Here is a 25,605-nt window from a genome sequence, read left to right on the forward strand (position 1 = left end):
TCTTCTGAGCTATACCTACTCTTGCAGTGGTGAAGTAGTGGTGTAAGTTAAATATTTCTTGCTAATTTTTTCCCCAAACGTACTTCTAAGCTTCTTGATTGGTTTTCTGGGCTCATTCTACATTCAAAGAGCGGCCAGCAGTCTCCCAGAACAGAATGACACTGCTCAAATGCATCTTGTATGTTTCTCGAGCCCCTCCTCTTCCCACCCTGCCTCCCCAAGTGTGGGTTGGCTGTATGTGGTGGAAATTTTTTAGAACTTCCTGACTCCTGAATCAGGGCCTAACTGTGGAAATTGTTACAGAGAGAAAACAAAAATCAGAGTGAGGTAATGCTAAGCATGCTACTTGTAGCCAGCTCTCTTACAAATGCCTGACACTTACCTTCCCGCTTGCTTACTTTCTCATCATAATACAATAACAAGAGGACATTCAACTAAATTGAAAGGCAGTACCTCCACGGACTTAAAAGGCATCTTTTTAGGCTCATCTTGGGGTAAGGGATACATCCCCCTTGCCTTCCCTGGTCTAGTGATACTGGGTTGGGCCTAAGCCTTCTGCAGTCTCTTCCATAAATAATAAAAATCATTTGTGTTAGTCTCGACCATCAAAGAGTATTCCTGTATACCACCTACCTACTTTTACACAGCAGCACACTATGGAACTAGTACCTGCAACTGTACACCAAAAAGGCAATGTGTCATATCTCTAGGGCATTCAGTATGCGTGTCTAACCGGTTCAGCTACACTATCCTCCTTTTCATAACTGGTACCACTACACCTGCCAAATGTCCCTTAACTGCCCTCTTACATACAGTTAGGGTATGTATGTACTGTTATTAGACAACCACAGGTGCCTTTTGCCAGCTGCCGGGCTGTTTAACTGCGGTGTAGGTGCGACATGAACTCTGAGACCCTCTCATCTCGCAGGGTCCTAGAGCCTGCATGTCTCCACTGTAATTAAACAGCGGCCTCTTAGCCCCAGCTGGGCTCAGCTGAGCAGGGCCAGCCCTGGGTTTTAATTGCTGTGTCCGATTCTGCAGCCATCGAACTACCCTAGAAACTGCGGCGTCCCCCTGTAGCAGCGGGATTCCCAGCGTGGGTTGCGCGCCCAGGAGCCGCGCCCGGGTTTTTGGCATCCTAGGTGCAGGGCTGGCTCGCCGTGCTGCAGGCGTCCCTGCGGGAGGTCCACCAGAGCAGTCTGCCGCCCTCCCAAATCCTGGCGCCCTAGGCTCTTTGCGCGCCCCCTCTTATTTGGTCCGCCTCCCGCTCCTTCCCCGACCGCCAGTTCTTCGCACCTTCTGCGCCTTCAGTGCTCCAGGCCCGACGCCGACTCTCCCCTCTCCTGCAGTCCCGCAAGCAGCTGCAGCCGGGAGGCGGTGCCAAGTGAGGGCGGACTCCGGGCAGAGGCGTCAGCAGAAGTTACCGAGCATGCTCCTTGCGCCGTGCAGCGTAGCGTAGCCTTCCCCTACCGGGTCCTTCTTCCCCGGGCCGCCTGTCTCGCAGCCGGTCCGCCACGTGGGTGAGTGCGCCGCGCTGCCAGAGGCCGAGACTCTGCCGGGACCGGAGCTGCTGCTGCCGCCGCCGGGCTAGGTGAGGCGCGGGGTGCGTGCGATGGTGGTAGTTAGCGATGCCCCATCTTTCCGTCTCCGAGCCCTGTTGTCAGCGATGGTTTGTCATGTGGCGGGGCTCTGTGCAGCGGTGGGGCTGTGGATTTGGGAGGCCTGGGTGGGTTTGCCCCTGGAGCCGTTTTTTTCTCCTCCAGTCCGCTGGAGTTTTGGAAATGAAAACGTAAGAAGTTTCTGCCATGTGGCTCGCATTAGTTAGCCTGGCGGCCATGATCTGTGCGTGTGATTTAATTCACCGCCCAGTCCTTTAGATCCTCCCCCAACGCTTTCACAAGCCTGTTTATTTTCGTGTTTTCTCCACCCCAATGCTTCTCCGGGGTCTTTCTCCCATCCTACTTCTCAGTTTTTCTCAATTTTCCTGTTTCCCTATCAGTCTTAGTCTTTCTCCCCAACCCACGCTCGTTCTTCCCAACCAGCTGCAGTCCCATGTCAAAGTCGGGATATTCTTGAAATCGTTCCTGTACAGCTCCCCATCCTCCTTTTTTTTCTGCTTTACATGCGGATCAGAGGGCCTGTGTAGTTTTGCAGTCACAATAGTGGTTGTGTCGGAGGACACCTAACATCTTGTTTTTTTTGTTTGTTTTGTTTTGTTTTCTGAAGAAAATATTCTGCTTTTATGGAGGTGTTTAGTCACCTTGGAATATGAAAATTACAGTAGTGAGCAGCCCAAGCAGGCAGAGGATGGACGAGGTCAGGGTTTCTCAAACGGGGTCATGACCTCTCAGGGTGTCACATTGTTATTAAATGGAGGTTGTGAGCTGTCAGCCTCCACCCCCAAACCCTGCTTCGGCTCCAGGATTTATAATGTTAAATATAAAAACCATGTTTTTAATTTTTAAGAGCGGGGGAAGGATCACTCAGGCTTGCCGTGTGAAAGGGTTCACCAATACAGAAGTTTGAGAACCACAGCACTGGGTAATCAAATAGCCCTTTTCTATCGCTTCTGCTTCAGAGAATCTTGTAAGGATCTGATGCGTGTGTACACTTGAAGAACAAAAAGGATACACTCTTTACAATTTCAGGTAGATTCAGTGGGTCTGGGAACCTTTTTGCAGCCCATCAAAACAATGTATTGTGTATTGGCTGAACTACCTCAGTGCTGCTCTTCACAGAAGTTAATATAATCCTTTAGCTCACTGAATAGAGGTCTACGTTTTGGAAATGAACATGCTAGAACTTTCATCCAACTGGATATGATTCACTGACAGTCATGTTCTGTGTGTGTGTATGTGACTACACATAGTTAAAGCATGGCATAAAAATTGAGCCATTGCTTATTACATTGTCCTGCAATAGTGTTCAAAAAGCACTGCTAGACTAATGCTCAGTGACAGGGAAAGTCCAGCATCTCAAAGAACATTAGAGCTGTATACCATTGGAAGTGAAATCTCTGTTTTTCCAGCAGCATACTGCATTGATTTTAGTTTTGTCGCCCTAGGGCCAGCTCTAGGTTTTTTGCCGCCCCAAGCAAAAAAAACAACCAAAAAACACCTCCCAGAATGCCGCCCCTGGAATTGTGCCGCCCCAAGCATGTGCTTGGTTTGCTGGTGCCTTGAGTTGGTCCTGTGTTGCCCAATGAAGTACCTAAACATAAAATGACAGTTTGATTACGCCTTTCATCCTTCCTTGTGCTTCCCAAAATATTACCAAAGTTACTCTTTTGGTAACCTCAGGAGCCAGAAAGTGATTCTGTGAACCTAATACAACTTTTTAATAGCCATTTCCTCTTTGAGAACTTGGAACCCTGCTTCCTACTGGAGTAAATTCTTAATCTGTAACTAGTGCTTTGTGAAATAACAGCTGCTTAAATCTTGTGGTGAGAGTGGAGGAGAAAAAAGCAACATGGTAATCAGAATAAGGTGATTGTGAGATCTCATATTTCATTATCTTAGTGACTTTGTTGAAACAATACAAATACATCCAGTACTGTTAACTTAAGGGTTGGGCAATTGGAAGGAAGAAGGTGCTGCCTTGCTCGTTAAAGATATTTATTTACAAGTGAAACCTAGTGTTGGAAAAATGCTGTCTGCTTTTTAATTGTATGACAAACCATTCTGAGTTATTGCACTGTGTTAAATGTTTCTTTAAAAGTCATTCTAATGTAAACAGTCTCCCGGAGAAGTTGTCACATTGCTTTTTTAAAATCAGATACTTCAAAAAAACAAAAACATCAAATCTGTGATTGTGTTGGAAGATAGTATCAGACTAAAAAAAGCAAAGAATATCTGATGTAAAAATATCAACCATCTCATAAAAACTCTGGGCATCTTATGTTCTTGGCACCGCTGTACATCCTAAACTGAAACATGCTGTTTTAGGTCTGAGGCTGACTAACTTTTTTGAAAACACTTTTCAGGCATTTTTACTAACCATGCAGCGCAAGAAGGTAGACAATCGCATTCGAGTGCTAATTGAGAATGGAATGGCTGAGCGACACAGGACATTGTTTGTTCTAGTTGGAGACCATGGCAAGGATCAGGTAACTATCAGCCTAGGACCAGATATTTTCAGTAGCTCTTCTTAGTTAACGTACAGTCTGAGTCTAGAGCTGTGGTTCTCAACCCACAGCCCAATCAGCACACAGCTGCGGCTCGTGTGACATCCTCAGGGCCATACAGGTGTAGTATACATATTGTGTGGATGTAGCCAACATAACACATGGAGAACTGAATATGCAGCCAACAATGATAAATAGGTTGAGGTATAAATAACTCGCACCTTTCATAAGGAAGGAAACTAATTTCTAGAGCAGCAGAGATGAGAATCTTATCTGATAAGTAGACATTCTGTAACTGAGTTAGTATACTGTTCATTTTTAGAGAAGTTTTTCTGTAAATATACTATGCGTTGTACCAAATAAGGATGTAAATGCTGTAGAGTGTGATATTTATATTAGTACTGACCATGAAATAATAGAAACACAAAGAATATCAATAATGCTTGGAAGGATGTAACTACACCTCTACTCCGATATAACGCGACCTGATATAACACGAATTCGGCTATAACGCGGTAAAGCAGTGCTCCGGGGGGCGGGGCTGTGCACTCCAGTGGATCAAAGCAAGTTTGATATGATGCGGTTTCACAGTGTTATATCTGGGTAGAGGTGTACTAAGCATCATCTGCTATTTTAAAAAAGCTCAGGAAGATGAAATACAGTAGGTAAAATAAAGAAGAATCTGAACTCTTCTTAAAGGAAAAAGACTCTCTACTCCCTTGCAAGGCTGGTGAGAGTTTCCTTCATTTAATTTAAAGTGGTAAAATTTATCCTAATGTTCTCCTACAAATTGTGTCACCTTTGTGACTTAAGCCAGGTGTTACCTATCCAGTTACCTTGCAAGGTTCACCACAGTAGAAATCCTACTGGAGTAATTTGTAGAGGGAGCATTGTATGGAAAGACTTCTTCCATACATCTTCCCCTTTGGGCTCTCAGTGGTTGTTCTAGTGAGAGAGAATGGCTAACGCTGCCCAAATTCAGAAACCCCCATCTACTACGTAGGGGTTGAATGTGCTGCCTCTGCAATGCTGCTATCGTCTGCTGATGCAGGTTTCAAGAGACATGGGGAAAAGTTACCTTTGTTTAAAAGTCTGCTTGTGCAGTAGACAGTGAAGGCCTTGTCTAAATGCAAAAGTTGTATTGTTTTAAATCTGCTGCTACTATACGACACTAATATAATTCGGGCATTACAAACCGTCTCTGCAGTGTAGACTCATTTATAGCTTATTCCTGTAGAAAAAGGAGAATAAACCATACCAGTATAAAGCACCTTTATAGTGATACAACCCCTAGTGTGGATGTAGTTATACTGGTATAACTCCGCTGATTAAAAAATGGCACCCCTACTTGACAGCTTGTACACGGTTTGTACACCAGGCCTAAATAAGCCATTACAAACAAGTTATTTGGAAGGAGACACCAGTTTGTCTTGTAACTAGTTACCCATCCTTTCCTCCTTTATACAGTGTGCAGCTAGACATTCAGCATACATATAAACCTTCTGATGTTTGAGATTAATCTGCTTTGTATACAGAATGCTTTATTTTGTGTCAATGTTTTAAAAATGTGGCAAAGTGGAACTATATAGGAAGGAATAATTGAAGCAAAGAGTTGGTAGCTTTCACTTTGCACAGATCTGCTTTAATGGCTCGATGGGTTTTGCACTGCCCATCCAGACTTTAGAAATGATCCCCCTTCCCAGCGGTTCTGCTCCAGATTATAATCTGTAGCATGCCTGGCATGGGTTCATGTTCTGATGTTCTGGGGGGCAATACAAAGTGCTGGATGCGAGTTGTGCCATCTCCTAACTCCTGTTGGTACTGAAAACTTGTGCCATATAAGTCTATTTCTAAAATCTGATATTTTCCATTTGGGATCTAAAAAAATGTTTCACTTCGTGATTGTCTCCTCTCAGTGCAGCTGTTGGTTAATGTGCCTTTGTTTTGATAGGTGGTTATACTCCATCACATGCTATCTAAAGCAGCGGTAAAGGCCAGACCCTCAGTCCTGTGGTGTTACAAGAAGGAGCTGGGCTTTAGCAGGTAAGAAGTTTTCATTTTTCACTCTTTGTGGGGAGTCTAATTGCACTCCAAGTTGTGAAGCTGTTCTAAGGGAGCTTCTTGTCAGGTCAGCTGTATGTAGGTCGCATGATTCAATCAAGCTGAGAAACTAGGCCAAATCCTGTGGTGATTGTACAAAAGTTTCAGTGTAATAGAACGGTTTGTTTTGTTTTGACTTTAATAGTGTGGCAGAAGTATGGAGCTGGGAACCAGGAACTGCTGAATTCTAATCATAGCTCCAGTGCAGAGTCTGTGGCCTGGTGACCCTCTCTACCTTAGTCATCCCGTCATTTTCCCCCTCTCCCCCACCCCACCCCCAATAACTTCAGTAACATTTAGGCACGTTCTATACCAGGCCTGCACAACATACGGCCCTTGTGGACTCACTGTGCGGCCCTCGGGGGGTGAGTAGGTGGGCTCATTGTGTGACCTGTGGGAGGTAAGTAGGCAAGCAGCGGGTGAGGGAGGGGGGCTGAGGAGGCGAGTGGGCAGGCAGTGGTGGGGGGTGAGGAGGCGAGCCAGGGGGGTGAGGGGCTGAGGAGGCGAGTGAGCGGCAGTGGCGGGGGGTGAGGAGGCGAGCCAGGGGGGTGAGGGGCTGAGGAGGCGAGTGAGCGGGCAGTGGCGGGGGGTGAGGAGGCGAGCCAGGGGGGTGGGGGGCTGAGGAGGCGAGCGGGCAGGCAGTGGCGGGGGGGTGAGGAGGCGAGCCAGGAGTGGGGTGGGGGGCTGAGGAATCGAGCGAGGAGTCAGGGGCTGACGTGTTCTACTGATCTGGTCTGGCTCCCATGCCCTCTCCAAGGGTTGCAGCTGTCTGGAGGTGCTGCCTTCCACGCCTTCCTCGTTCATTCAACAGGGCAATTGATTACAAAGTTGGGGGAAGAGCTTGTTCTACTTCTACCAAAAAGACATTTTTCTTTTACCTTAATTATAGTACCTTAGGGGCCCGCTATAACATATTACCATGGTTCAATACCACTGTTTCAGTGGGGCAGCGCTGGGGAAGGAGGGTTTGTTTCTGTGGGGCAGGCGGTGCTTGGGGGGAGGGGACAGTATTTCAGGAGAGCTGGGCAGCGCTGGGGGCTGTGTTGTGTTTTGGGAGGACTTGGTGGCACTGGCGGGGGGTGGGGTGACGGTGGCTCAGCAGGGCCAGAGGGGTTCGGCCCTCAGCTGTTTTCTTTGGATAAATATGGCCCTCGCCGCTTTACGAGTTGTGCAGGCCTGGTCTATACCTAAGCATAGGTTGACCCAGCTGTGTTGCTCAGAGGTGTGACTTAAGCCCCAGTATAGATACTGTTAAGTTGACAGAAGAACTCTTCCGTTGATCTAGCTGCTGCCTCTTGGGATGGATTAACTACAGCTTGGGAAAAACCCCTTCCATTGCTGTATCAAGTGTCTACACTATGGCACTATCACGGCACAGCTGCAGTGCTGTAACATCTATTGTGTAGACAAATCCTTAGAATCGGATGCAGACTGGGGACCCTCATGTCAAAATCCTCGACTTTAAGGGGATCTGAATCTGTACCTACAAATTTTGGTTCAGAATCAAAAGGGGACCTGTTTTGGGGATTTTTTTTCCTTCAGATTTGGCTACAAGACAACTGACATTTTTCAAGATCGGTTGGTCCTATTTGATTTCTGTGATTTTGGGCTGAAATCGCTTAGGAACAGTTGATGAGTTTAGCACTGTGAACCCAAACATTACGCCTGGTTTACTCTAGAGCCTGAACTCTGGAACCCTCTTTTTAAATCTGAACCAGATCTCAAACAGCCTCCTCAGCCCAGCCCTCTTCTCATGATAACTCCCATATAATCGTTTGGGTTTTTTTTCTTTTCAGCCACCGTAAAAAGCGAATGAGACAACTACAAAAGAAGATTAAAAGTGGAACTTTAAACCTAAACCAGGATGACCCTTTTGAGTTGTTTGTAGCAGCCACAAACATTCGCTACTGCTATTACAAAGAGACCCATAAAATTCTTGGTAACACCTTTGGCATGTGTGTACTCCAGGTAACAAATTTATCATTTAGCTTAAAAAAAATTACACTAGAATGAGAGTCTTCTTTCCCTTGGACCATTTACTGCCTTTTTAGCAATTTAAATGCCTGACAGGATAAATCTTTGTCTTGCTTGTATTTTTCAGTGATGATGGCTCAAGGTATTTTGTATGGCTTTTTGTGATTTGTTGGCAGTGGATTTTTTATCAGAATTGTAATTAGAAGCAAGAAAACACTAATGTTATAGACGCTTGCATTCCAGAGATTATAGAGAGAGAAGGTGGGTGAGGTAATATCTTTTATTGGACCAACTTCAGTTGGTGAGAGACAAGCCTGACGCTCTCACCAACAGAAGTTGGTCCAGTAAAAGATATTACCTCACCCACCTTCTCTCTCTCTCTCATTTCCTCAGACTGACATGGCTACAACTACACTGCATACCTCCAGAAATATGTTTTATGGCAGTTTGATTCCTGTTAGTTGATTCCAAGACAACTGGCAGACTGATGACAACCTTGAATTTGTTTGTTACTGTGTTTTTATTTGCTAGGATTTTGAAGCCTTAACTCCAAACCTGCTGGCTAGAACTGTTGAAACAGTGGAAGGAGGTGGAATTGTGGTGATTCTCCTCAGAACTATGAACTCACTGAAGCAGCTGTATACAATCACCATGGTATGTTTGATTAACAAGCACCTCTGATTCTTTCCCACACAGTGGTGGTCCAGAGTCTCCAGACATAGTGCATTTCTCTTCAGCTTTATATTATATGCTGAGTCATCATTTAAGTGCCCGCTCCACCCCCCATCTTACTGTTATTTCTCTGCCATTGTGTGTGTGTCTGCCATTCGGCAGTTCTGCTTAATAAGGTGACTTGAATTCCTCCTAGACTGAGGAATCAAAGGTGAGGACACATAATTAACAACTTAGTTCTTTAGATATAGAATAAGGGTTCGATTCTTCTCTGGGACCTCAGTGTCACAAGGTATTAATGATTTCGGTCTGGGCACTATACAGGCAAATGGAATGTACAATTTTACCTTTTTTGGCAAGGTGGGGTGGGAGGTGTATGGGGGCGAGGCACATTTGCTAGAATGTTATTAACTTGGAAAGAAGAGCTCAATTTGCCAAATTCATACCTACTGTTAAATAGGAGCAAAGAATCCTGTGGCACCTTATAGACTAACAGACGTTTTGGAGCATGAGCTTTCGTGGATGAATACCCACTTCCTCAGATGCATGTCATGCAGACATGCATCTGAGGAAGTGGGTATTCACCCACGAAAGCTCATGCTCCAAAACGTCTGTTAGTCTATAAGGTGCCACAGGATTCTTTGCTGCTTTTACAGATCCAGACTAACACGGCTACCCCTCTGATACTTGTGAAATAGGAGCAACTTCACTACTGATAAAATGTCTGAAGTGTAACCTATTTATGCTGAATATATTCATTTTTCAGCTAGGGAGTTTCACTAGTAGTAATTGAGTCAGCACTTGAATTGAAGAACCAGTCTTTTTCTAGCTTCACTGATGAGACATTCACCATGGGGTATTCAGCCGCTGCATGACTGGGCCATAAATTAGACAATATGATGCAATCACAATAAGTTCAGGGAGTAGATAAGGCTGGCGTGGAAATTAGTGTGGGGAAGGGTAAAAAGGTGGTATTTTTAAAAGAGGAATTTGGAGGGTAGGGGAGATGCATGGTATACAGGAAAAGGAAGTTTTGTGCCGGGGGAAGGAGAGGCATAGTCAAGAATGGATGGGAACGAAGGTATATTTGATAGTCCATATGAATTATATTCCATATAAACTGTGCTCTAGCCCAGAAATTCCTTCATGTTTCAAAATTGTGAGACTAAGTGATCTTTTTCTTTTTATTTCAGGATGTTCACTCACGCTACAGAACAGAAGCACATCAGGACATAGTAGGGAGGTTTAATGAAAGGTGGGTTATTAGGAGCTTGAAAACCTAAGTTAACCAGTCTGCGTTTGCAAGAAAGGCATCCACAGCAGTGTCTTGTTTCAGGATTGGCACAATGTCCTGTTAACTTAGAATAATGTATGTGCCTTCTTATCACAGAAGTGGCTGCACTTTGCTGGTGGGGGAGGTGTGTGTGTGCGTGTGAGACAAGTAACTAACTTGCCTCAGCCCAGCTATAAAACTGTGTAAAAGCAGGACCAGATTGTAAGTGCAGCATCTGGAGAGAAAGAGAGCCAGGGTAAATAAACTCTGGTGTCACCAGTGCTGTATTTGAGCTGGCTTTGTCTGATCATGCAGGTTCATTCTGTCTCTGGCCGCTTGTAAAAACTGCATAGTGATTGATGATCAGCTCAACATCTTGCCAATCTCTAGTCACATTGCAAACATAACTCCAGTTCTTCCACAGTCTCGGGTAAGTGCATAGTACGTATTTGATTCAGATAGTCTTTTCCAAGGCAAAAATGCAAACAGTATTTTAAAGTTTGATAAAGATGAGGTGGTTCTTCCCCACTAAATAGCATGTATTATTCTAACCTCAGACTAAAGGAGAGCAGAACCAATTCTAAATTCTGGGCTTGACAATTCAACTGCTTCTTATATCTGGGAAGCAGTATCTATCTGAGTGCCATAGGGAGCTGTGTCAGTGATTCGGCGGTGGGTGCTCTTTTGAATCATTGCTGAAAAAATCCTCTAGCAATTTGATAGGAAGCATTGTGCTGCTGGCAATGCCAGCTGTCAGATGAGAGGTTGATCGCTTATAATGGCTGAATATCTTTTGGCATATTTTACAAATGTGTCAGGGTTTAGCTCTCTATCCTGAGAATATTACTGTCTAGGTAATTCTGGTCATCAAAATTCCCTGTAGTATGTTAGATGCTTCTCCTTGTTGACCTAAACTGTTGCAGCAAGTACATAACAGCAATATTATTCATTTCACTGATGAAAGAAGTGTCTGTGTATAATCTGCAAAGTTTTGGAAGCATGGGGAACAGAAGGTGCTCTAAACTTGTACATCACTATTTGCAACAGAACTTCGAGTTATTTGAGTCCTGAGAAGTTCTGATCCATAGATTGAAGATGACTTACCAAAAAAAACTTTAGAAATATATCTAGCAATAATCCTCTCTTCTGCTGAGTTAATACAGCCTATTGTACCAGTTCTCAATAATCTAGAACTGAGGCTGGGTTGATCATTCTTTTAATCCAAGTCCAGAGAGGACTGGATTCACACCTTACCTGTCCCTCATTCTGAAGGATGTATTATTATATGTTGGACCCAAATGTATGCCCTAGCTACAATATAGCTTATTAAATTTGCAATAGAACTTCTCTTCCTGCTATATAAAGATATGACTGGTGTGGAGGTAGCAGCTGTGCTGAAAGGTCCCTTATTAATCCTGCTTTGTTAAATTCTCTTGCTTCTAGGAGGAGAACGTCAGACCTCAGGATCTGGAGCTGAAGGAATTGAAGGAGAGCTTGCAGGATACGCAACCTGTAGGAGTGCTGGTGGATAGCTGTAAAACTCTGGATCAGGTTGGCATGGTGTTCAACTGGAAATGCTGTTCTGACAGATACCCCAGCCGTTCATGTTTTTGTCCCATACTGTTCCTCTGAATGAAAAGTTCACGAGCCAGTGCTGCCTCCTACATGAAAGCAACTCTCTCTTGGCTTGCTTGGAAGAGCTAACGTGATGGGACAGCTCAAAGGCAGATGTGAGAGGCCTCTTCAAGCAGCTTGACTTTCCGTAATGAAAGGAAAGGTTAGAATGGAAAGAGGCTGAGGAGTTGTGCTAGCAAGCTCACTTACCGAGAGGAAATGGTGTAGGGCTCTCAAAGCATCAGATTTGTGATAGGTGGGCAACTGAGCCACATGTTCAAATCGTGGCATGAGTTGACTTAGCTCTGCTACCTTAAGAGGTGGTAAAATGGGCTATATCATAACTTATTTTGTGTCTTACATTTAACAACTTAAACTCCAAGTCCAATCCATGGATGATAAAGATTCCCAGCTCTTTCAGTTGAGCAAGGGAGTGTCTTGGTACCCTTGTTCAAAACGTCCCCATCGCTGGTGTGGTGCAGCGTGCTGGTTGTGTACAGTTCTCCTTGCGAGAAGTAACTTTGCAAGCAGATGATTTGAGAAGGGCTGTGAGATCTTTCTGAGTGAAAGATGCTTTGGAAAAGGCAAATACTTATTACTCTTGCTGCTATTATCTTCACCCTTCCACAGATTAAAGGGTGTATGTGTCTCTAGAGTTAAAACGGGCCCTACTTTGCCTTTGCTTCCTCATGATACCCAGTTTGTAGGGTTGGTTTGGGAGTACACTTAGCGGTTAGAGCTGAGACTGGGATTTAAAATTCTTCCCATTGACCTGCTGTGTGACCTTGGGCAAGTCTCTAAACCTCACTGTTCCTGCCATCTCCACAATAGATCAGATACTTTCCTACCTTATGGAGAGGTTCTGGGACTTCCAAGGGGAGTTAGGTACAAATGACAGTAAGGTGCTTATGAAAATCTCCTGGTATAAAGTGATTTAAAGTTCTCAAGTAAAACATGTTCTTGAAATCCACAATATAATGATAACTATCATTCTCTGTCTTGCCCAGTCCCATTTGAGAGCTCAGGGTGCAAGTATGTTCAGAGATTGTGATTTAAGTATCAAGCAGTAAAAATAAAAAAAAAAATTGGCCAGTTTTAATGTCTCTTTTATTCATCGTTTCCTGTCCTGCGCCCCAATGCCTGGAAAAGGGATGTCACCTCACATTAGTGATACCATTCGGTAAATGTGCACGTGGCAGTATTGCTCCATTAGACACCACTCCTGTGTTTGTTTCCTATTCACCAGGCAAAAGCACTTTTGAAATTTATTGAAGCCATTTCTGAGAAGACTCTGAGGAGCACCGTGGCTTTAACAGCTGCCAGGGGACGTGGTAAATCTGCTGCTTTAGGACTGGCTATAGCTGGAGCCGTGGCTTTTGGGTAAGCTTAACCTCAGCTGTCCAGACTTTTATTTGCATTTGTAAATAATAAAAAGGCTGAGAAGGATTTGAGGTGCATTTGTGGGTCAGTAATATACATATATTTTGCAATCCTTTTTATGCATTTTGATGGGTAGTCGTGTTGATTTCCAAATCTTTCCATCTTTATACTAACAGGAAATTTTAAATCCTTTTAAAAGTCAGAATAATCACATTAAAAAGGAAAATTAAAGTAGGCAACTAAAAATCAGTCCTCAGTTGTGTAGTGAAACCAATGAGCAGTAGAAGTTGAGGATAAAAGTGTGGTGAACTCTGACAGTGTGCTTGTATCTGTATGTAGCATGGGACTGTTCAGGGGCTCAAAGTATTCATAGAATCAGGGCTCTAGTAGATAAACAACGTAATACTTGTGTACATTGGAACAGGTGGTCCCAGGAAATGGAAGGGCTTTTTTAATGTCCTTTTTTTGCCATGGTGGCTTAATGTGGATAGGGTTATAGATTCATAACAGATGCAGATGGGGGTGTCAGTTATTTCATTTTTCAATTATCAGTCATCAAGAAGTTATGGATTTTGCTAGAACTAGTAACAAAGGAACATAATTCTCAAGTGACTTGTCTGTACATTTTAATTTAAATATTGAGATTTATCTTTTATCTACGTTTGTGTGGAGAGAGAATTGTACTATTGCTGTATCTAAGTAAAGTCACATCCGTTCATGTAATGAAGTCCACTGTCCTTTTGTGAGCTTGAGTTTTATTAGATATCTGAGAATATTGATTTGCTTGTTTTAGAAATAAATGAACTTAATATATGTCCAAAATAGTAGTTTTAAAGTAGCCATTCTCATCCTGATATAGTGATGAGAATATTACAATAAATTAAATAATTTGCTTTAGTCACTGATTCAGGTTCGTTCATAGAAGAGTAGATTAATTCTTGTTAACAGTAAAAAGAACTTAAGGTTAGATGATGATTTATTATTGATCACTGACAAAATGCTGTTTGGTACAAAATGAAGATGACCGTTGGACCATACAGCTTACAGTCAAAAAGGTGAGGTGGAGCAGACAGTATGTACTGGAGACCCCACTCGGAAAACTAAATTTGAAAACACTTTTAGGATTCCTACTTGTGGGCATTTCAGGAGAAGTAAGTGGTGAATGCAGGAGTAGAGAAGTGTGTGCTGCTGAATACTTTGGCATAGTGGTACACAGAGAAGTATCCTATACGTGTGGTAGGAAGAATGTTTTACTTTAATTGTTGCTTTCTATTACAGTTATAAATCTGCCTTCTGTAAACTCTTTATGGTTTAAGATGGTTAGTATATGTAAAATTTCAGTGTTTTGTAATGTCTTACGTGCTCTGTATAAAATGAACTGAATCATTCACTCTGCTTTGAATAAAAGGATTTAAAACCCTGTTTTGTTTCCTCAACAGTTACTCCAACATCTTTGTGACATCTCCCAGTCCAGATAATCTTCACACACTATTTGAGTTTGTATTTAAAGGCTTTGATGCACTGCAGTACGAGGTAAGGAGAGCAGGCTTTTACAGTGGTTTCATAGAATTGTGTGTTAGGTAGGGATTTAAAACTGCATTTCTCATTTTGGTTTTTATGTGGTTATTTTAAAAATGATACCTTTTTAGCTATAGGCTGTTTGCTCCTACAAGTTTTTATAATGCTCTGCAGAAGTATATAGTGAATCAGAGTGCAGTGATATTTTACATTCAGTATTTGTAAATCAGAAATACTGTGAAACTAGATTTCTTTGCATAAGGAAATGGATATTGCTTTTAATACAAGATTTTCAATTAGGGCCCTCGATTTAGAGTAAATGCTAGGAATACAAATGAAATAGATTAAATAATTGCTTCTTTGCTAAGAAATGGAATTTATTCTTGGATCTGCTACTCCATGAACTTTGCAAGTATTGAAGAAACCAGCTCTCTGATGGATCTCATTGAATGGTTTTTACTTTAGGAGTACAGGTAGATTTAACCAGGTTGAGGCTTTCTTTACAGAATTTCTGTGCAAATAAACTGACCCTCAGGAGTGCAAGTGAGAATCTGAGTGGAAAGTTTAATATTTAAACTAGCAGAATGTGGTGAGAAAAACACTTTTTCTCACAGCCTGCTGTTCTGTTAGGTCTTGTATCTTTTTGTTTAATCTCTTCCTTCAGGAACATCTGGACTATGAGATTATTCAGTCTCTGAACCCTGAGTTTAATAAAGCGGTCGTCAGAGTGAATGTGTTCAAGGAGCACAGACAGACTATCCAGGTAATTAACCCTCACGTCTCTTCTCCAGCCTCACCATTTCCCATTCATGGCCACTGGAAGTATAGCATATTGCTTACATTTTTAAACTTAAATGTGTTCATTTTACATAATGTGTAATGATGTTACACACCGTTGTGTAGTCAGTCAGGTTAGAGGAGGCGAATTGCTTCCTGATCAATGGGTTCCACAAAGGAAGGTATTTATCTAGCTCTGTGGAGATCTTGTAAGTCAAGAATCTTCACTTGGATTTGCACATGCTTGTCTTTTGGTATGTGTTATAATAGTGTCCAGAAAAGTGTGGTGGAGGAGCATAAATTTATAGCAGACAGGATAAATGAAGGAGACCTAACCTGATACAAACAGAGTGCTTTTGTTGCTCCATAGACATGACATAAAGCACATGATCTGCTATTCCTCCTCCCTGGATTGGCACTAAAGTTCACTCAACTAGTTTACCACAGTGCCTGCATGCCATTTCTGTCTAATCAGAGACTGGGACCTTGGAAGGAAACTGTTTTTATAGGACTGCAGCTTTGCCTCCTTTGAAGTCTCCTCAACTCCTAGACAGCTGCTCTGGATAGGGATTACCTTAGTAAAATGGTACTTCGCTCCTTGCAGTACATACATCCCGCCGATGCTGTGAAACTGGGCCAGGCTGAACTTGTGGTGATTGATGAAGCTGCTGCCATCCCCCTTCCTCTGGTGAAAAACCTGCTGGGGCCTTACCTTGTCTTTATGGCTTCTACGATCAATGGGTGAGAGATTCATGCAGCCCTGCTTGTCTGGGAAACACACAGCAAGGGCAGTTTCTCGTAGGATCCTGCAGATTTACTGCTCTCATTCAGGGCAGCCCGTATGCACTTTCTGCTAGCACTGACCCTTTTGGGTAACCGCTTGGCTCAGAGCTGCCTTTTTATTGACTGTTGTCTTCATTCTCTTCTATGGGTCATTTACTAGTCCAGCCTTATTAATTGCCTGAGCTTGGCATGAAGACATGCTCTGTTCTGTGCCTGTACAAGGAGCAAATGTTTAAGCATGATGATGAAGTCTGTTAGGAGAAGTGAATTGTAGGGTTTGTGGAGAGCAGCCACTTTCTGAATAAAAGGAAACAAAGAAAATTCCAACATTGTGGCTATAGTCCAGTATAGGTTATTGTATCCTGCCTGTTTAAATTCCCCTTATGTTTCTACCAGAAACTATCAGTCACTTCATGTCACATCACTGTAGTGCCCTGAAAGAGCTGCTGTCTTTCACCCTGCAAACAACTGCATTTCAGCATCAGATGAAGCAGTTTGTGTGGGAATAAAGTACGCTTGTACCAACAGTGAGGCCACAAGTGACCTAGTAACGGCACATGGCACCAGAACACAGATAAACCCTGCAGATAACGTTGGATTTTAGATAGGAGCTTCTCCACGCTATTTCTGCGGTTTTGTTTCAGCCTCATCTTACTTGCTACTTTCCGATCTCTAATCCTGTAGTTATGAGGGCACTGGTCGGTCATTGTCCCTGAAGCTGATTCAGCAGCTCCGACAGCAGAGTGCACAGGCGCAAGCCAGCATAACTGCAGAGAACAAATCTACAGCTACGGCTAAACTCACCTCAGGTACCTCCCCGTGCTGACATCTCTGAATAGGCGTATGTAACCAGCAATATGACTGCTGTTGACTTGCACCTTGTACAATCCTTGGTGCTTGTGTACTTGGATTTCAAGTGGAGAGGAGGGGCGGAGGAACATGCAGGAAGCTTTAAAGAAGCTTGACTTATAACGTGCCTCTGAGCTTAATATTATCAATTTCTCACCTTCTGAAATGTAACCCACTTGTAGGGGCATGGACTCCACCTGAGCAATTGAACTACCTTAATTCTATGTGGAAATAGGTTTGTGTCCATTTTTGGGTGGCTTGGTGGGGAAGTAGGTGGCTTGCTACTTCCAGTCTTTTGGACCAAAGCTATTGAAGGGCCTGATCCTGTTGGTGTCTTCAATATTTGTCACTTCAGACATGTTTGTTTTTTCTGTTGAATCTCTCCTTCCAGCTCGTACATTGCATGAAGTCTCCCTCCACGAGTCAATCCGATATGCCCCTGGAGACCCTGTTGAAAAATGGCTCAATGACCTGTTATGTTTGGATTGTCTCAACATCACCAGGATCATCTCTGGCTGCCCACTGCCTGAAACCTGCAACCTGTATCCTGGCTGAAATTAATAATTTACTTCCAGCTGTGGCAGGATACAGTGAGCTCTTCCAGAAGAGACTAACAACAAGGCTACAGTCTAAGGCCCCAATTCTGCACTGGCCCATTGACTAGCCTGTTGATATCAGTAGGGCTCTGTGCAGATATAGGGTCCACCCAGGTGTTTCTCAGTGCAGGTTCTGATCAAAGTGCGCTCAGGCCAGTCTTCTGGGCTCAGTCTCCTAGCGTGGCTTTTTTTTTTTTTTTTTTTGTTAAGGGGTGGGCTGCCAGTGTCTTATTACCATTCATGAGCTTCAAAGAAGAGTGGCGAGTTCTAAGGAAGGTTTTGAGCGAGGGCCATGGGCAAAATTGTGTGATTTCTTTTTTAATTGATGTGCTTGAAAGGGTGTGTACAGATCAGGCATGAAGACTGTCCAAAGCCCTGATGCTGAAGTCTTTTGACAGCAATAGCTTACATAATGAGGAATCTGTGTACCCTCTCCTGCTGATGCTCAGTATAAGGGCACTGAGCCAACTCATACTGTGATACTATATGGAAAACACCTCAGGCTGGGATAAATCAACAGGGGACGTGTCTTTTGGCGCTGTCTCTTTCCTTGATCACCAGATTTAGATATTATGTGAACAGAGACACCCTCTTTTGTTATCACAAAGCGTCGGAAATTTTTCTCCAGAGGCTGATGGCCCTCTACGTGGCTTCACATTACAAGGTAGTGCTACTGCCATGTCAGCTGGGATGTAATAGAGAAAACTCTGCCATTTTAAAGAGATCAAATTGAGAAAGCTTAGTGGACTGATAACTCAATAGCTTTTCTGTGCGTTAAGAGCCAAACTCCAGGCTCTGCTTCTAGCTTTGTACATCACTGTCTTTCCAATTCCCTCCTCATCCAATAGGCCCTATCTCAACGTGGGTTAATACTGATTCCTGGCTGTGAAATCCAGGAGACCAAATCTTAGACATGCCTTTTGCACTTGCACAGAGCCTGATAGCTGAATTATATAGGGGAGAGAAGTATAGGTGGTGAACAGTCTTCAGTGGCATTTATTGTATTAAATAAGAACTGGGTTTTTGAATAGCCTTAAATTTAATTTAAGAATACCATATATACTTGTTCATAAGCTGAATTTTTTTAGTAAAAAAGGGAAGCACCAGAGAAGGGGGTCGGCTTATGAACCAGTATAGAGAGAGAGAGGTGGGACACAGCCCCTCCCCCCAAGAGAGGGAGCAAGGAGAGGCAGCACAGCCAGAAGGGAAGAGTTGGGGCCAGAGTCTCCCCGCGTCTGGCCACGCTGCTCTCCCCACAGCCTCTGAAGCAGCTGCAGCTCCAGGGCTGGCAGGCTGCAGCTGTGCTACTTGGGCCCCGCCTCCCAGAGCAGGCTATGGCCGGGCGCTGGAGCACGCTACAGCCACGCCGCCTGTCCCAGCCCGCTGGAACGTGCTGCAGCCATGCCACCCGGTCTGGCCCACCAGAGCAGGCTGTGGCCGCGCTGCACAGCCTGCCGGAGCAGCTCCAGCCAGCTCAAAGACCTCCTCCCCACATAAGGTGGGAAGGGATGGGATGGGGAGAGTGTGGAGGTCCTGGGCTAGGGGGTGGTCACAGGGGTTACTCCCCTGACTCTCTCAGCTTCTCCCCGCACCCCCCAAAAAAAAAAATTTTCCCCACCAGTTGCTGTCCCGGCCTGTCAAGGTAAGCAGCTGACGCACCAGGACATTTTGTTTACTTAGGTTTACCTCCATGCCTGTGGACACTCGAGGTAAACAAACCATCTCGGCCCACCAGCAGCTTATCCTAATGGCCCAGGAGCCAAAGTTTGCTGACCCCTGAATTATAGGGTCGGTTTATGAACGGGTTATAAAATTTTTCTATTTTTACTTAGCCATCTTGGGGTGGGGGTCGGCTTATAAAGTAATGATCAAGTATATACGGTAGTAATAAAATGTACCTGTAGATTGATATTATGGTGTTAAAACTCTGATAGATAATCCAATCCAAGTAATGTAGGCGAGGAGCGATAGCCTTGAATTGTTTTGAGAGTTTCTTCAGCGATCAGTATTACACCAAGGTTTTTGCTAGATCCAAATTCACAGGAGGGAGAGGCAGGATTTATGGTGGTGTTGAACTCTAAGCAATTACTATCTTTTTGGTAGAACTTTGAAACTCTTCCCTTGTAACTGCAGAGAGTCTTGAGGATTGTTGGTTTGCAGATATGCAGCCACCCGTCTCACTAACACTAACTAGTAAGTGATAGAGAATTAGTACTGTAACTTGTTCTTTTTATGGCCCTCTAGAATTCTCCCAATGACCTCCAGATGCTTTCAGATGCTCCTGCACATCATCTCTTTTGCCTTCTGCCACCAGTCCCACCTACCCAGAATTCCTTGCCAGAAGTACTTGCTGTTGTTCAGGTAAGAGACAGAAAGCGGAAGCATACAGTGGATACAGAACTGTTTAATAAGGATGCAGTGGAAGGATGTGTGAAAGTGACTCATATCTCTAGAACTATATAGTAGTTTCAGTTTTGTGTGTGTCATGCTAGTGCCCAGAAGCTTTAATCATGGCCTTGTTATGCTAGCTGCTGTACAAATACACAAGGACATACTCTCTTTCACCCAGCACTTACAACCTAAGGAACGCATTTGTGCTGCAGGGCCTGCTGAGAAACCGAAGTACTGGTCACAGGAACCTCTTCCCCTGGGGAGAGTTGATCGCATTACTTCTCCAGTGTCCCTTGTATTCCTGTTACTTCATAGCACTTGTATAGTCCGGCACAAATATGAACTCATTAGGAGATGACTGAATTGTGGTGCGTTGATATTGAACCTTTTTGCATCTTATTTGCAATTCTTAACTAACATGAGCATTTCTATATAAGCATACAACTCTTCCGCCTCCTTGACTCATTAAGTACTAGTAATCAAGTAATGATCACCAGGGTAATACATGCTACTAAATTCACAATCTATGGTAGGGAACAGGCCCATTCTAAGAGGAGAAAAGAGGGAAAATCTAAGAGTGAAACTGGCTAGGCAGATGATGGGTAGTGATTAGCTGCTGCTGACAGCCTATAGATTGTGCACATACGTAGTCTTTGCTAAAGCATGTTGTAATTAAAGTTGACAAAATTAAGTTTTTGTGTTTGTTTGTTTTTATAATTTTGGTGGCTATTGTTTGTTTTTAAGCATTTTTTATTTTTTTCAATTTTCAGTTGTGTGAAATGGGGGTGTCAAAAAATTGAAGTCAGACAATAATTATTTAATAGTAGTAGATGCTGAGATTAAAAAATTTAAAGCTTTATAACTGTTAAAACCCAAACTGTCAACAACATACATTGAAATATACAAAGTAAATATCCTTAAATCAGACTCTTACGTTCTCAAGCAGCATTTTTCTTTGCAAACTTCAGTTTGTGAAATAGATGTTTGCAGATCAAAATCTAATCCTTCCAAGCATACCTATAATCTTTGTTACACTATCCTTCTCCCGTCCCTGCCTGCTTATATCTTCTCTTTAGACTGAATGTTTTTAGGTCAGAGCCTGTCACTTGTACTGTGTGTTTGTACAAACTCCAGCAGAAGGGGATCCTAGAATGCTACAGGTTCCCCCACACTATAAATGGTAGGCTAGATGGCTGACCAAGTGTTTCTCTATCTGTATACTTCTGCAATGGGGAGCCGTAGCACGGGACTAAAGACTTTTCCTTCTTTCTCTTGACAGGTGTGTCTGGAGGGAGAGATCTCTCGCCAGTCTATCATGAACAGCCTGTCTAGGGGGAAGAAGGCTTCAGGAGATCTTATTCCATGGACTGTCTCAGAGCAGGTAAGTCATTTTGGCTGTTTGGTTATGTTCAGGTGGGGGGTGTTTAAGTGCTTATTTGATATTCTGAACACTCCAACTCTTTTCTTTAATCTGACTTGTATTTCGCATGCAGTTCCAAGATCCAGATTTTGGGAGCCTCTCGGGTGGACGTGTTGTTCGCATTGCAGTCCACCCTGATTATCAAGGGGTAATGTATTCCAGCATTCTGTGATTATAGGTAGCTGGCCGTGGGACCACCTCATCTGCTCTCACAAGATGACCAGAATGAGGCCTGACCACTATTTGAGTGGAAGACTTCCAATGAAAGCTCAGCTTCTGCCCCAAGCATAGGGGAATTGTCCTCCTTACGAGTAGTACCAAACCAATGCTCCCAGCATCTTGCTGGGCAGTGTTTTGCTGGTGGAGAGGTGATACGAAGCATTAGAGCCCGTGAATTTCTTGTAAGACTAGAGGGGTTAACCTTGGTGTCCTGGATGCTACCTTCTCGGGTCATTCTTTCTGCCTACTTATGGGTCCCATCTTCCAGACGGTACATCAGTAAGTACCAGGATTTCAGTGGGTTACTGATCTGAGAGCTGCAGGATTGAACCCTAAACTTCTGGTGGTAGCTTCAGTAGGACAATGCATCCTGCACTTCCCCTTCTATAAGCTGTTAAGTACGTAAGCAGCAGATACGTTTTTGTAGTGGCTGAATGATACTAGTATAGGTTATCTGTAAACTGCCTGCGCCCTCTTTAGGGCAAAAGGTGTTTTATAAATGTGAAGCTTTTGTGATGAATGTGATGAGATCATGAATCTTCTTTTAAAAAAAAAACAAACACACAGTTTTAAGAACTTTTTAATGTATTTTAATTTGTTTTAAATTCCCTTCTTCCTTCACAGATGGGTTATGGCAGCAGGGCTCTGACCTTATTGCAAATGTACTATGAAGGCAAATTCCCTTGCCTGGAAGAAAAAGTTACTCCGAAGCCAAAAGGAATTGCCACCGTAAGCAGTGAGGTATGAAGCTCTATGCGCTCCTGTTTTTTCTTGCTGTTTTAGGCTATTTAGTTCATATTGGAATATACGGTGAAACCCTCAGTAACTGAGTCCCATATATCCTTCCATGTTTATAGCTTTTGAGAGAGTTAATCTGCAGTCAGTGTGAAGACTCTGTTATTCGCTTGCTAATTTGGCTGCACTTTTTTCCTCTCTTCTCTCCAGGCTGTCACTTTGTTAGAAGAGGTTGTGACACCTCGGAAGGAATTGCCTCCTTTACTTCTCAAACTGAGTGAGCGACAAGCGGAGAATTTAGATTATCTGGGTGTATCTTATGGCTTGACACCAAGGCTGCTCAAGTAAGAGTTTAACCATATTTGTCATCTATACCAGCGTTTCTCTAACTGTGATCTGCAGACCCCCAGGGTTCTCCAGGGGGTCCGCGAGCCCCACTGATCAACTCCTCCCCCTCCCTCCCAGCTCATCCTTCATTCTGGAGAACAGCTGTTCAGTGATGAGCGAGAGGCGTTGGGAGGAAGAGGAGCTGGGAGGGGATGGAAAGGAGCAGGGGTGGAGTGGGGTGACAAAAGGTGGTGTAGTGGGGTGGCCTTGGGGAAGGAGTGGGGTGGGGGTGAGGCCTGGAGCTGAATAGGGCAATTGGGGGTCTGTGAAATATTTAAAATCAAAACGTGGGTCCTGGGGTTGCTGAAGTTTGAGAACCACTGATCTATACTAAGTGCGGTTGAGCGGAGCCCCTACAGATGACTGTATCCTTGGGTCCTGATATCTGTACATATTTCCCTTGCTCGTAATTCTGTTTCAAAACTGGCGCAGCTCCATGCCCCCCTCTGGTGGGATCTGTACTTACAGTTCAGGATGGCTGGATGCAACTACTTCAGGAGCCCTTCAGAGTAATGCAGAGCTCTCCCTCCTTTGCTAGCCCAGGAGCAAAGTACCCATTTACCATCTCAAGTTCTGGTTCTTGTATGGCCAGACTGCCCCAGTTCCATTGCAAAGCAGGTCTGTGGTCCTATGCAAGCCCAAGGATACTGTTGTTGTATTAAATTGATGAAATAAGTGGGTCCAGGAAGTTAAAGATGTTAATATGACACTGGCAAAGTGCAATATTAAACAGCTATTTGTAGTTTGGGGTTCTGAGTATAGACTCGCCATCCTGCTTAATTCCATGGAGCAAATACTATGAAATTCATGCCAAAATCTGGAAGTTTACTGATTGACTATGCAGAAGAATCCAAAATATAAAGTGTGTATAAAATTTTGTGCATTACCATTCAGTCTTAGTCAAAACTTAGCAAAACGCCGTTTTCAGAGAGGCTGTTGGTTAAACTCCCTTGTTTTGTCAAACAGCCTTCCTCATGGGGAAAAATCTCATCTTTTTAACTCAGCTGTTGGTGCTTGTTGTTCCTGCTTTTGACAAAACAGACAGATATGAGAGGAAAGAAATAGGATAGTGAAAGGTGGGAAAAGTACAGCTTCCTGCTAAAATTCACAAGATTCCAGCACAGCTAATGAGTCACGAATGTGTGCTCCGGGTAGGCAGGTTGGTCATGACCGGTGCAGCTCTGGGCCCTGACTTGCTTCCTTCATCTGAAATGCTGTCTGGTCCCAGTAAGTTCCTTTTCCACCGACCCTTCTCAAGCTAGGCAGGGCTGTCACAGGATCAGGTCAGGAGCCAAGGGTGTAGGGCAGTGGTCCCCAACGCGGTGCTGCTGGCACCATGGCTCCCGCCGGGGCATTTATGTGCGACCGCCTAGTGCCCAGCAGGGGAGAGAAGCCGTGGCCCAGCGCCTGCTGGGGACAGAGAACTCTGGGGCTGTGGGCACCAGTGTTCTCAGTCCCTAGCAGGCGTGGGGCTGCGGCTTAAGCCAGAGAGAAGTCATGGCCCTGCACCTGGTGGGGACAGAGTACTCCAGGGCTGTAGGCTGCGGGCACCAGTGTTCTCTCTCCTCCCAGCTTCTCTCCGCACTGCCCAGAACTGGCACCCAAAAAAACCCAAAGTGCTCCGACTCTGCAGAATGGACGGAATGCTGCCCTGTTGGATGTGCTGCCCCAGGCACATGCTTGCTCCACTGGTGCCTGGAGCCGGCCCTATATGTGAGATTGTTGGCGCCTGCCACATTCTTCTGAAAAATGAATGTGCTACTGGCCACAAAAAGGTTGGGAACCACTGGTGTAGGGGGAAAGGATAGAAGAAGATAGTAGTTTTGGGTTGGTAGGAAGAGAATGGCAAGACAGAACAGAATCTTGCATGTATCAGTCTGGGTTACTCTCGGGTCCAGCAGTGATAATCTGGTGCTCTCACTGATGTATCGAGGTCTGGAAATCTCTGAGGATTCTCAAATTCACAGATAAATGGAGGAACCTCCCAGGAGTCCATGGTTTTTGTTCACTGAAATCTGTTGGTGGTTTTTTTGTTTCTTTGTTGTTTTTAAGTCCCAAAATTTGGTGGATAGGCTGTCCCCTTATTGTTGTGTCCACCAATTAACCCGTATTTCTGACACATGAATCTTGTCCACTTTCTGATGTCAGAATCTAATGTCCATAGTTTTTTTGTTCATAAGTTATTATCTAAGTTTGGTCTATATCATTAGCTCTTTTTCATACCCTTTTGATCAACATTATTTGTTATAGGTTTACTATGATGCCATATGAACTTTACTCCACAATCAGGATAGGTCTGCTGTCACAACTACTACTGTAGCATTAACATCTCAATTTCCAGTGTGTAATTTTTTTCTCTCTCTTTCTCTCTCTCCTCCGACCCCCCTCCCCCCCCCACCTTGCCCCCAGATTTTGGAAACGTGCTGGATTTGTACCAGTTTACCTGAGGCAGACTCCAGTAAGTATCATACTATTTCAGGAACCTGATCCAGCTCCCACTGACGTTAGTGAAAACCTTTCCACATACTCTGATAGGATTTGGGTTGTGGGATTTTTCTGAAGCACCTCAGCAGATCATTGGGAGTTAGGCACCTAGGTGCTTTTGAAAATCTTATAAGTGTCAGAGAGTTTCCCTGGGGTTATATGGTTATTTTTATCTTGTGGGTTTATGGGCTCACTAATAGCTGTCTTAACATATTTTAGGGTTTGGAAGAGGAGTAGTGACCATCTGTAATATCTTTTAGCTGTTTACTCTGCTTAAAAACGTAAGGCTAGTGCCCATGTAGGTAACTCA

The 25,605-nt window shown here is 43.9% G+C and overlaps 1 protein-coding gene across 2 annotated transcripts in view; it reads left to right on the forward strand.

Moving 5' to 3' along the window:
* Nucleotides 1-1,435: 1,435 nt before the first annotated feature.
* NAT10 (N-acetyltransferase 10) overlaps nt 1,436-25,605 on the forward strand; it is a 36,417-nt gene continuing 12,247 nt past the window's right edge. The window contains exons 1-21 of one of the 2 annotated variants that reach the window (XM_050955267.1): nt 1,436-1,520; nt 3,983-4,105; nt 6,075-6,166; nt 8,020-8,191; nt 8,729-8,851; nt 10,063-10,124; nt 10,458-10,572; nt 11,586-11,693; nt 13,003-13,136; nt 14,576-14,669; nt 15,319-15,417; nt 16,036-16,172; nt 16,899-17,023; nt 17,455-17,605; nt 18,227-18,323; nt 19,904-20,020; nt 21,330-21,431; nt 21,544-21,618; nt 22,314-22,430; nt 22,635-22,768; nt 25,221-25,269. In XM_050955267.1, coding sequence (XP_050811224.1) covers nt 3,998-4,105; nt 6,075-6,166; nt 8,020-8,191; nt 8,729-8,851; nt 10,063-10,124; nt 10,458-10,572; nt 11,586-11,693; nt 13,003-13,136; nt 14,576-14,669; nt 15,319-15,417; nt 16,036-16,172; nt 16,899-17,023; nt 17,455-17,605; nt 18,227-18,323; nt 19,904-20,020; nt 21,330-21,431; nt 21,544-21,618; nt 22,314-22,430; nt 22,635-22,768; nt 25,221-25,269 — 2,211 coding nt within the window. In that variant the 5' untranslated portion in view covers nt 1,436-1,520; nt 3,983-3,997. Of the gene's footprint in view, nt 1,592-3,982; nt 4,106-6,074; nt 6,167-8,019; nt 8,192-8,728; nt 8,852-10,062; nt 10,125-10,457; nt 10,573-11,585; nt 11,694-13,002; nt 13,137-14,575; nt 14,670-15,318; nt 15,418-16,035; nt 16,173-16,898; nt 17,024-17,454; nt 17,606-18,226; nt 18,324-19,903; nt 20,021-21,329; nt 21,432-21,543; nt 21,619-22,313; nt 22,431-22,634; nt 22,769-25,220; nt 25,270-25,605 lie in introns of both variants that reach the window. The other variant, XM_050955266.1, reaches the window with a different exon arrangement.

Source organism: Gopherus flavomarginatus, chromosome 5 (genome assembly GCF_025201925.1).
Source record: "Gopherus flavomarginatus isolate rGopFla2 chromosome 5, rGopFla2.mat.asm, whole genome shotgun sequence".
Classification (NCBI taxonomy): Eukaryota; Metazoa; Chordata; order Testudines; family Testudinidae; genus Gopherus; species Gopherus flavomarginatus.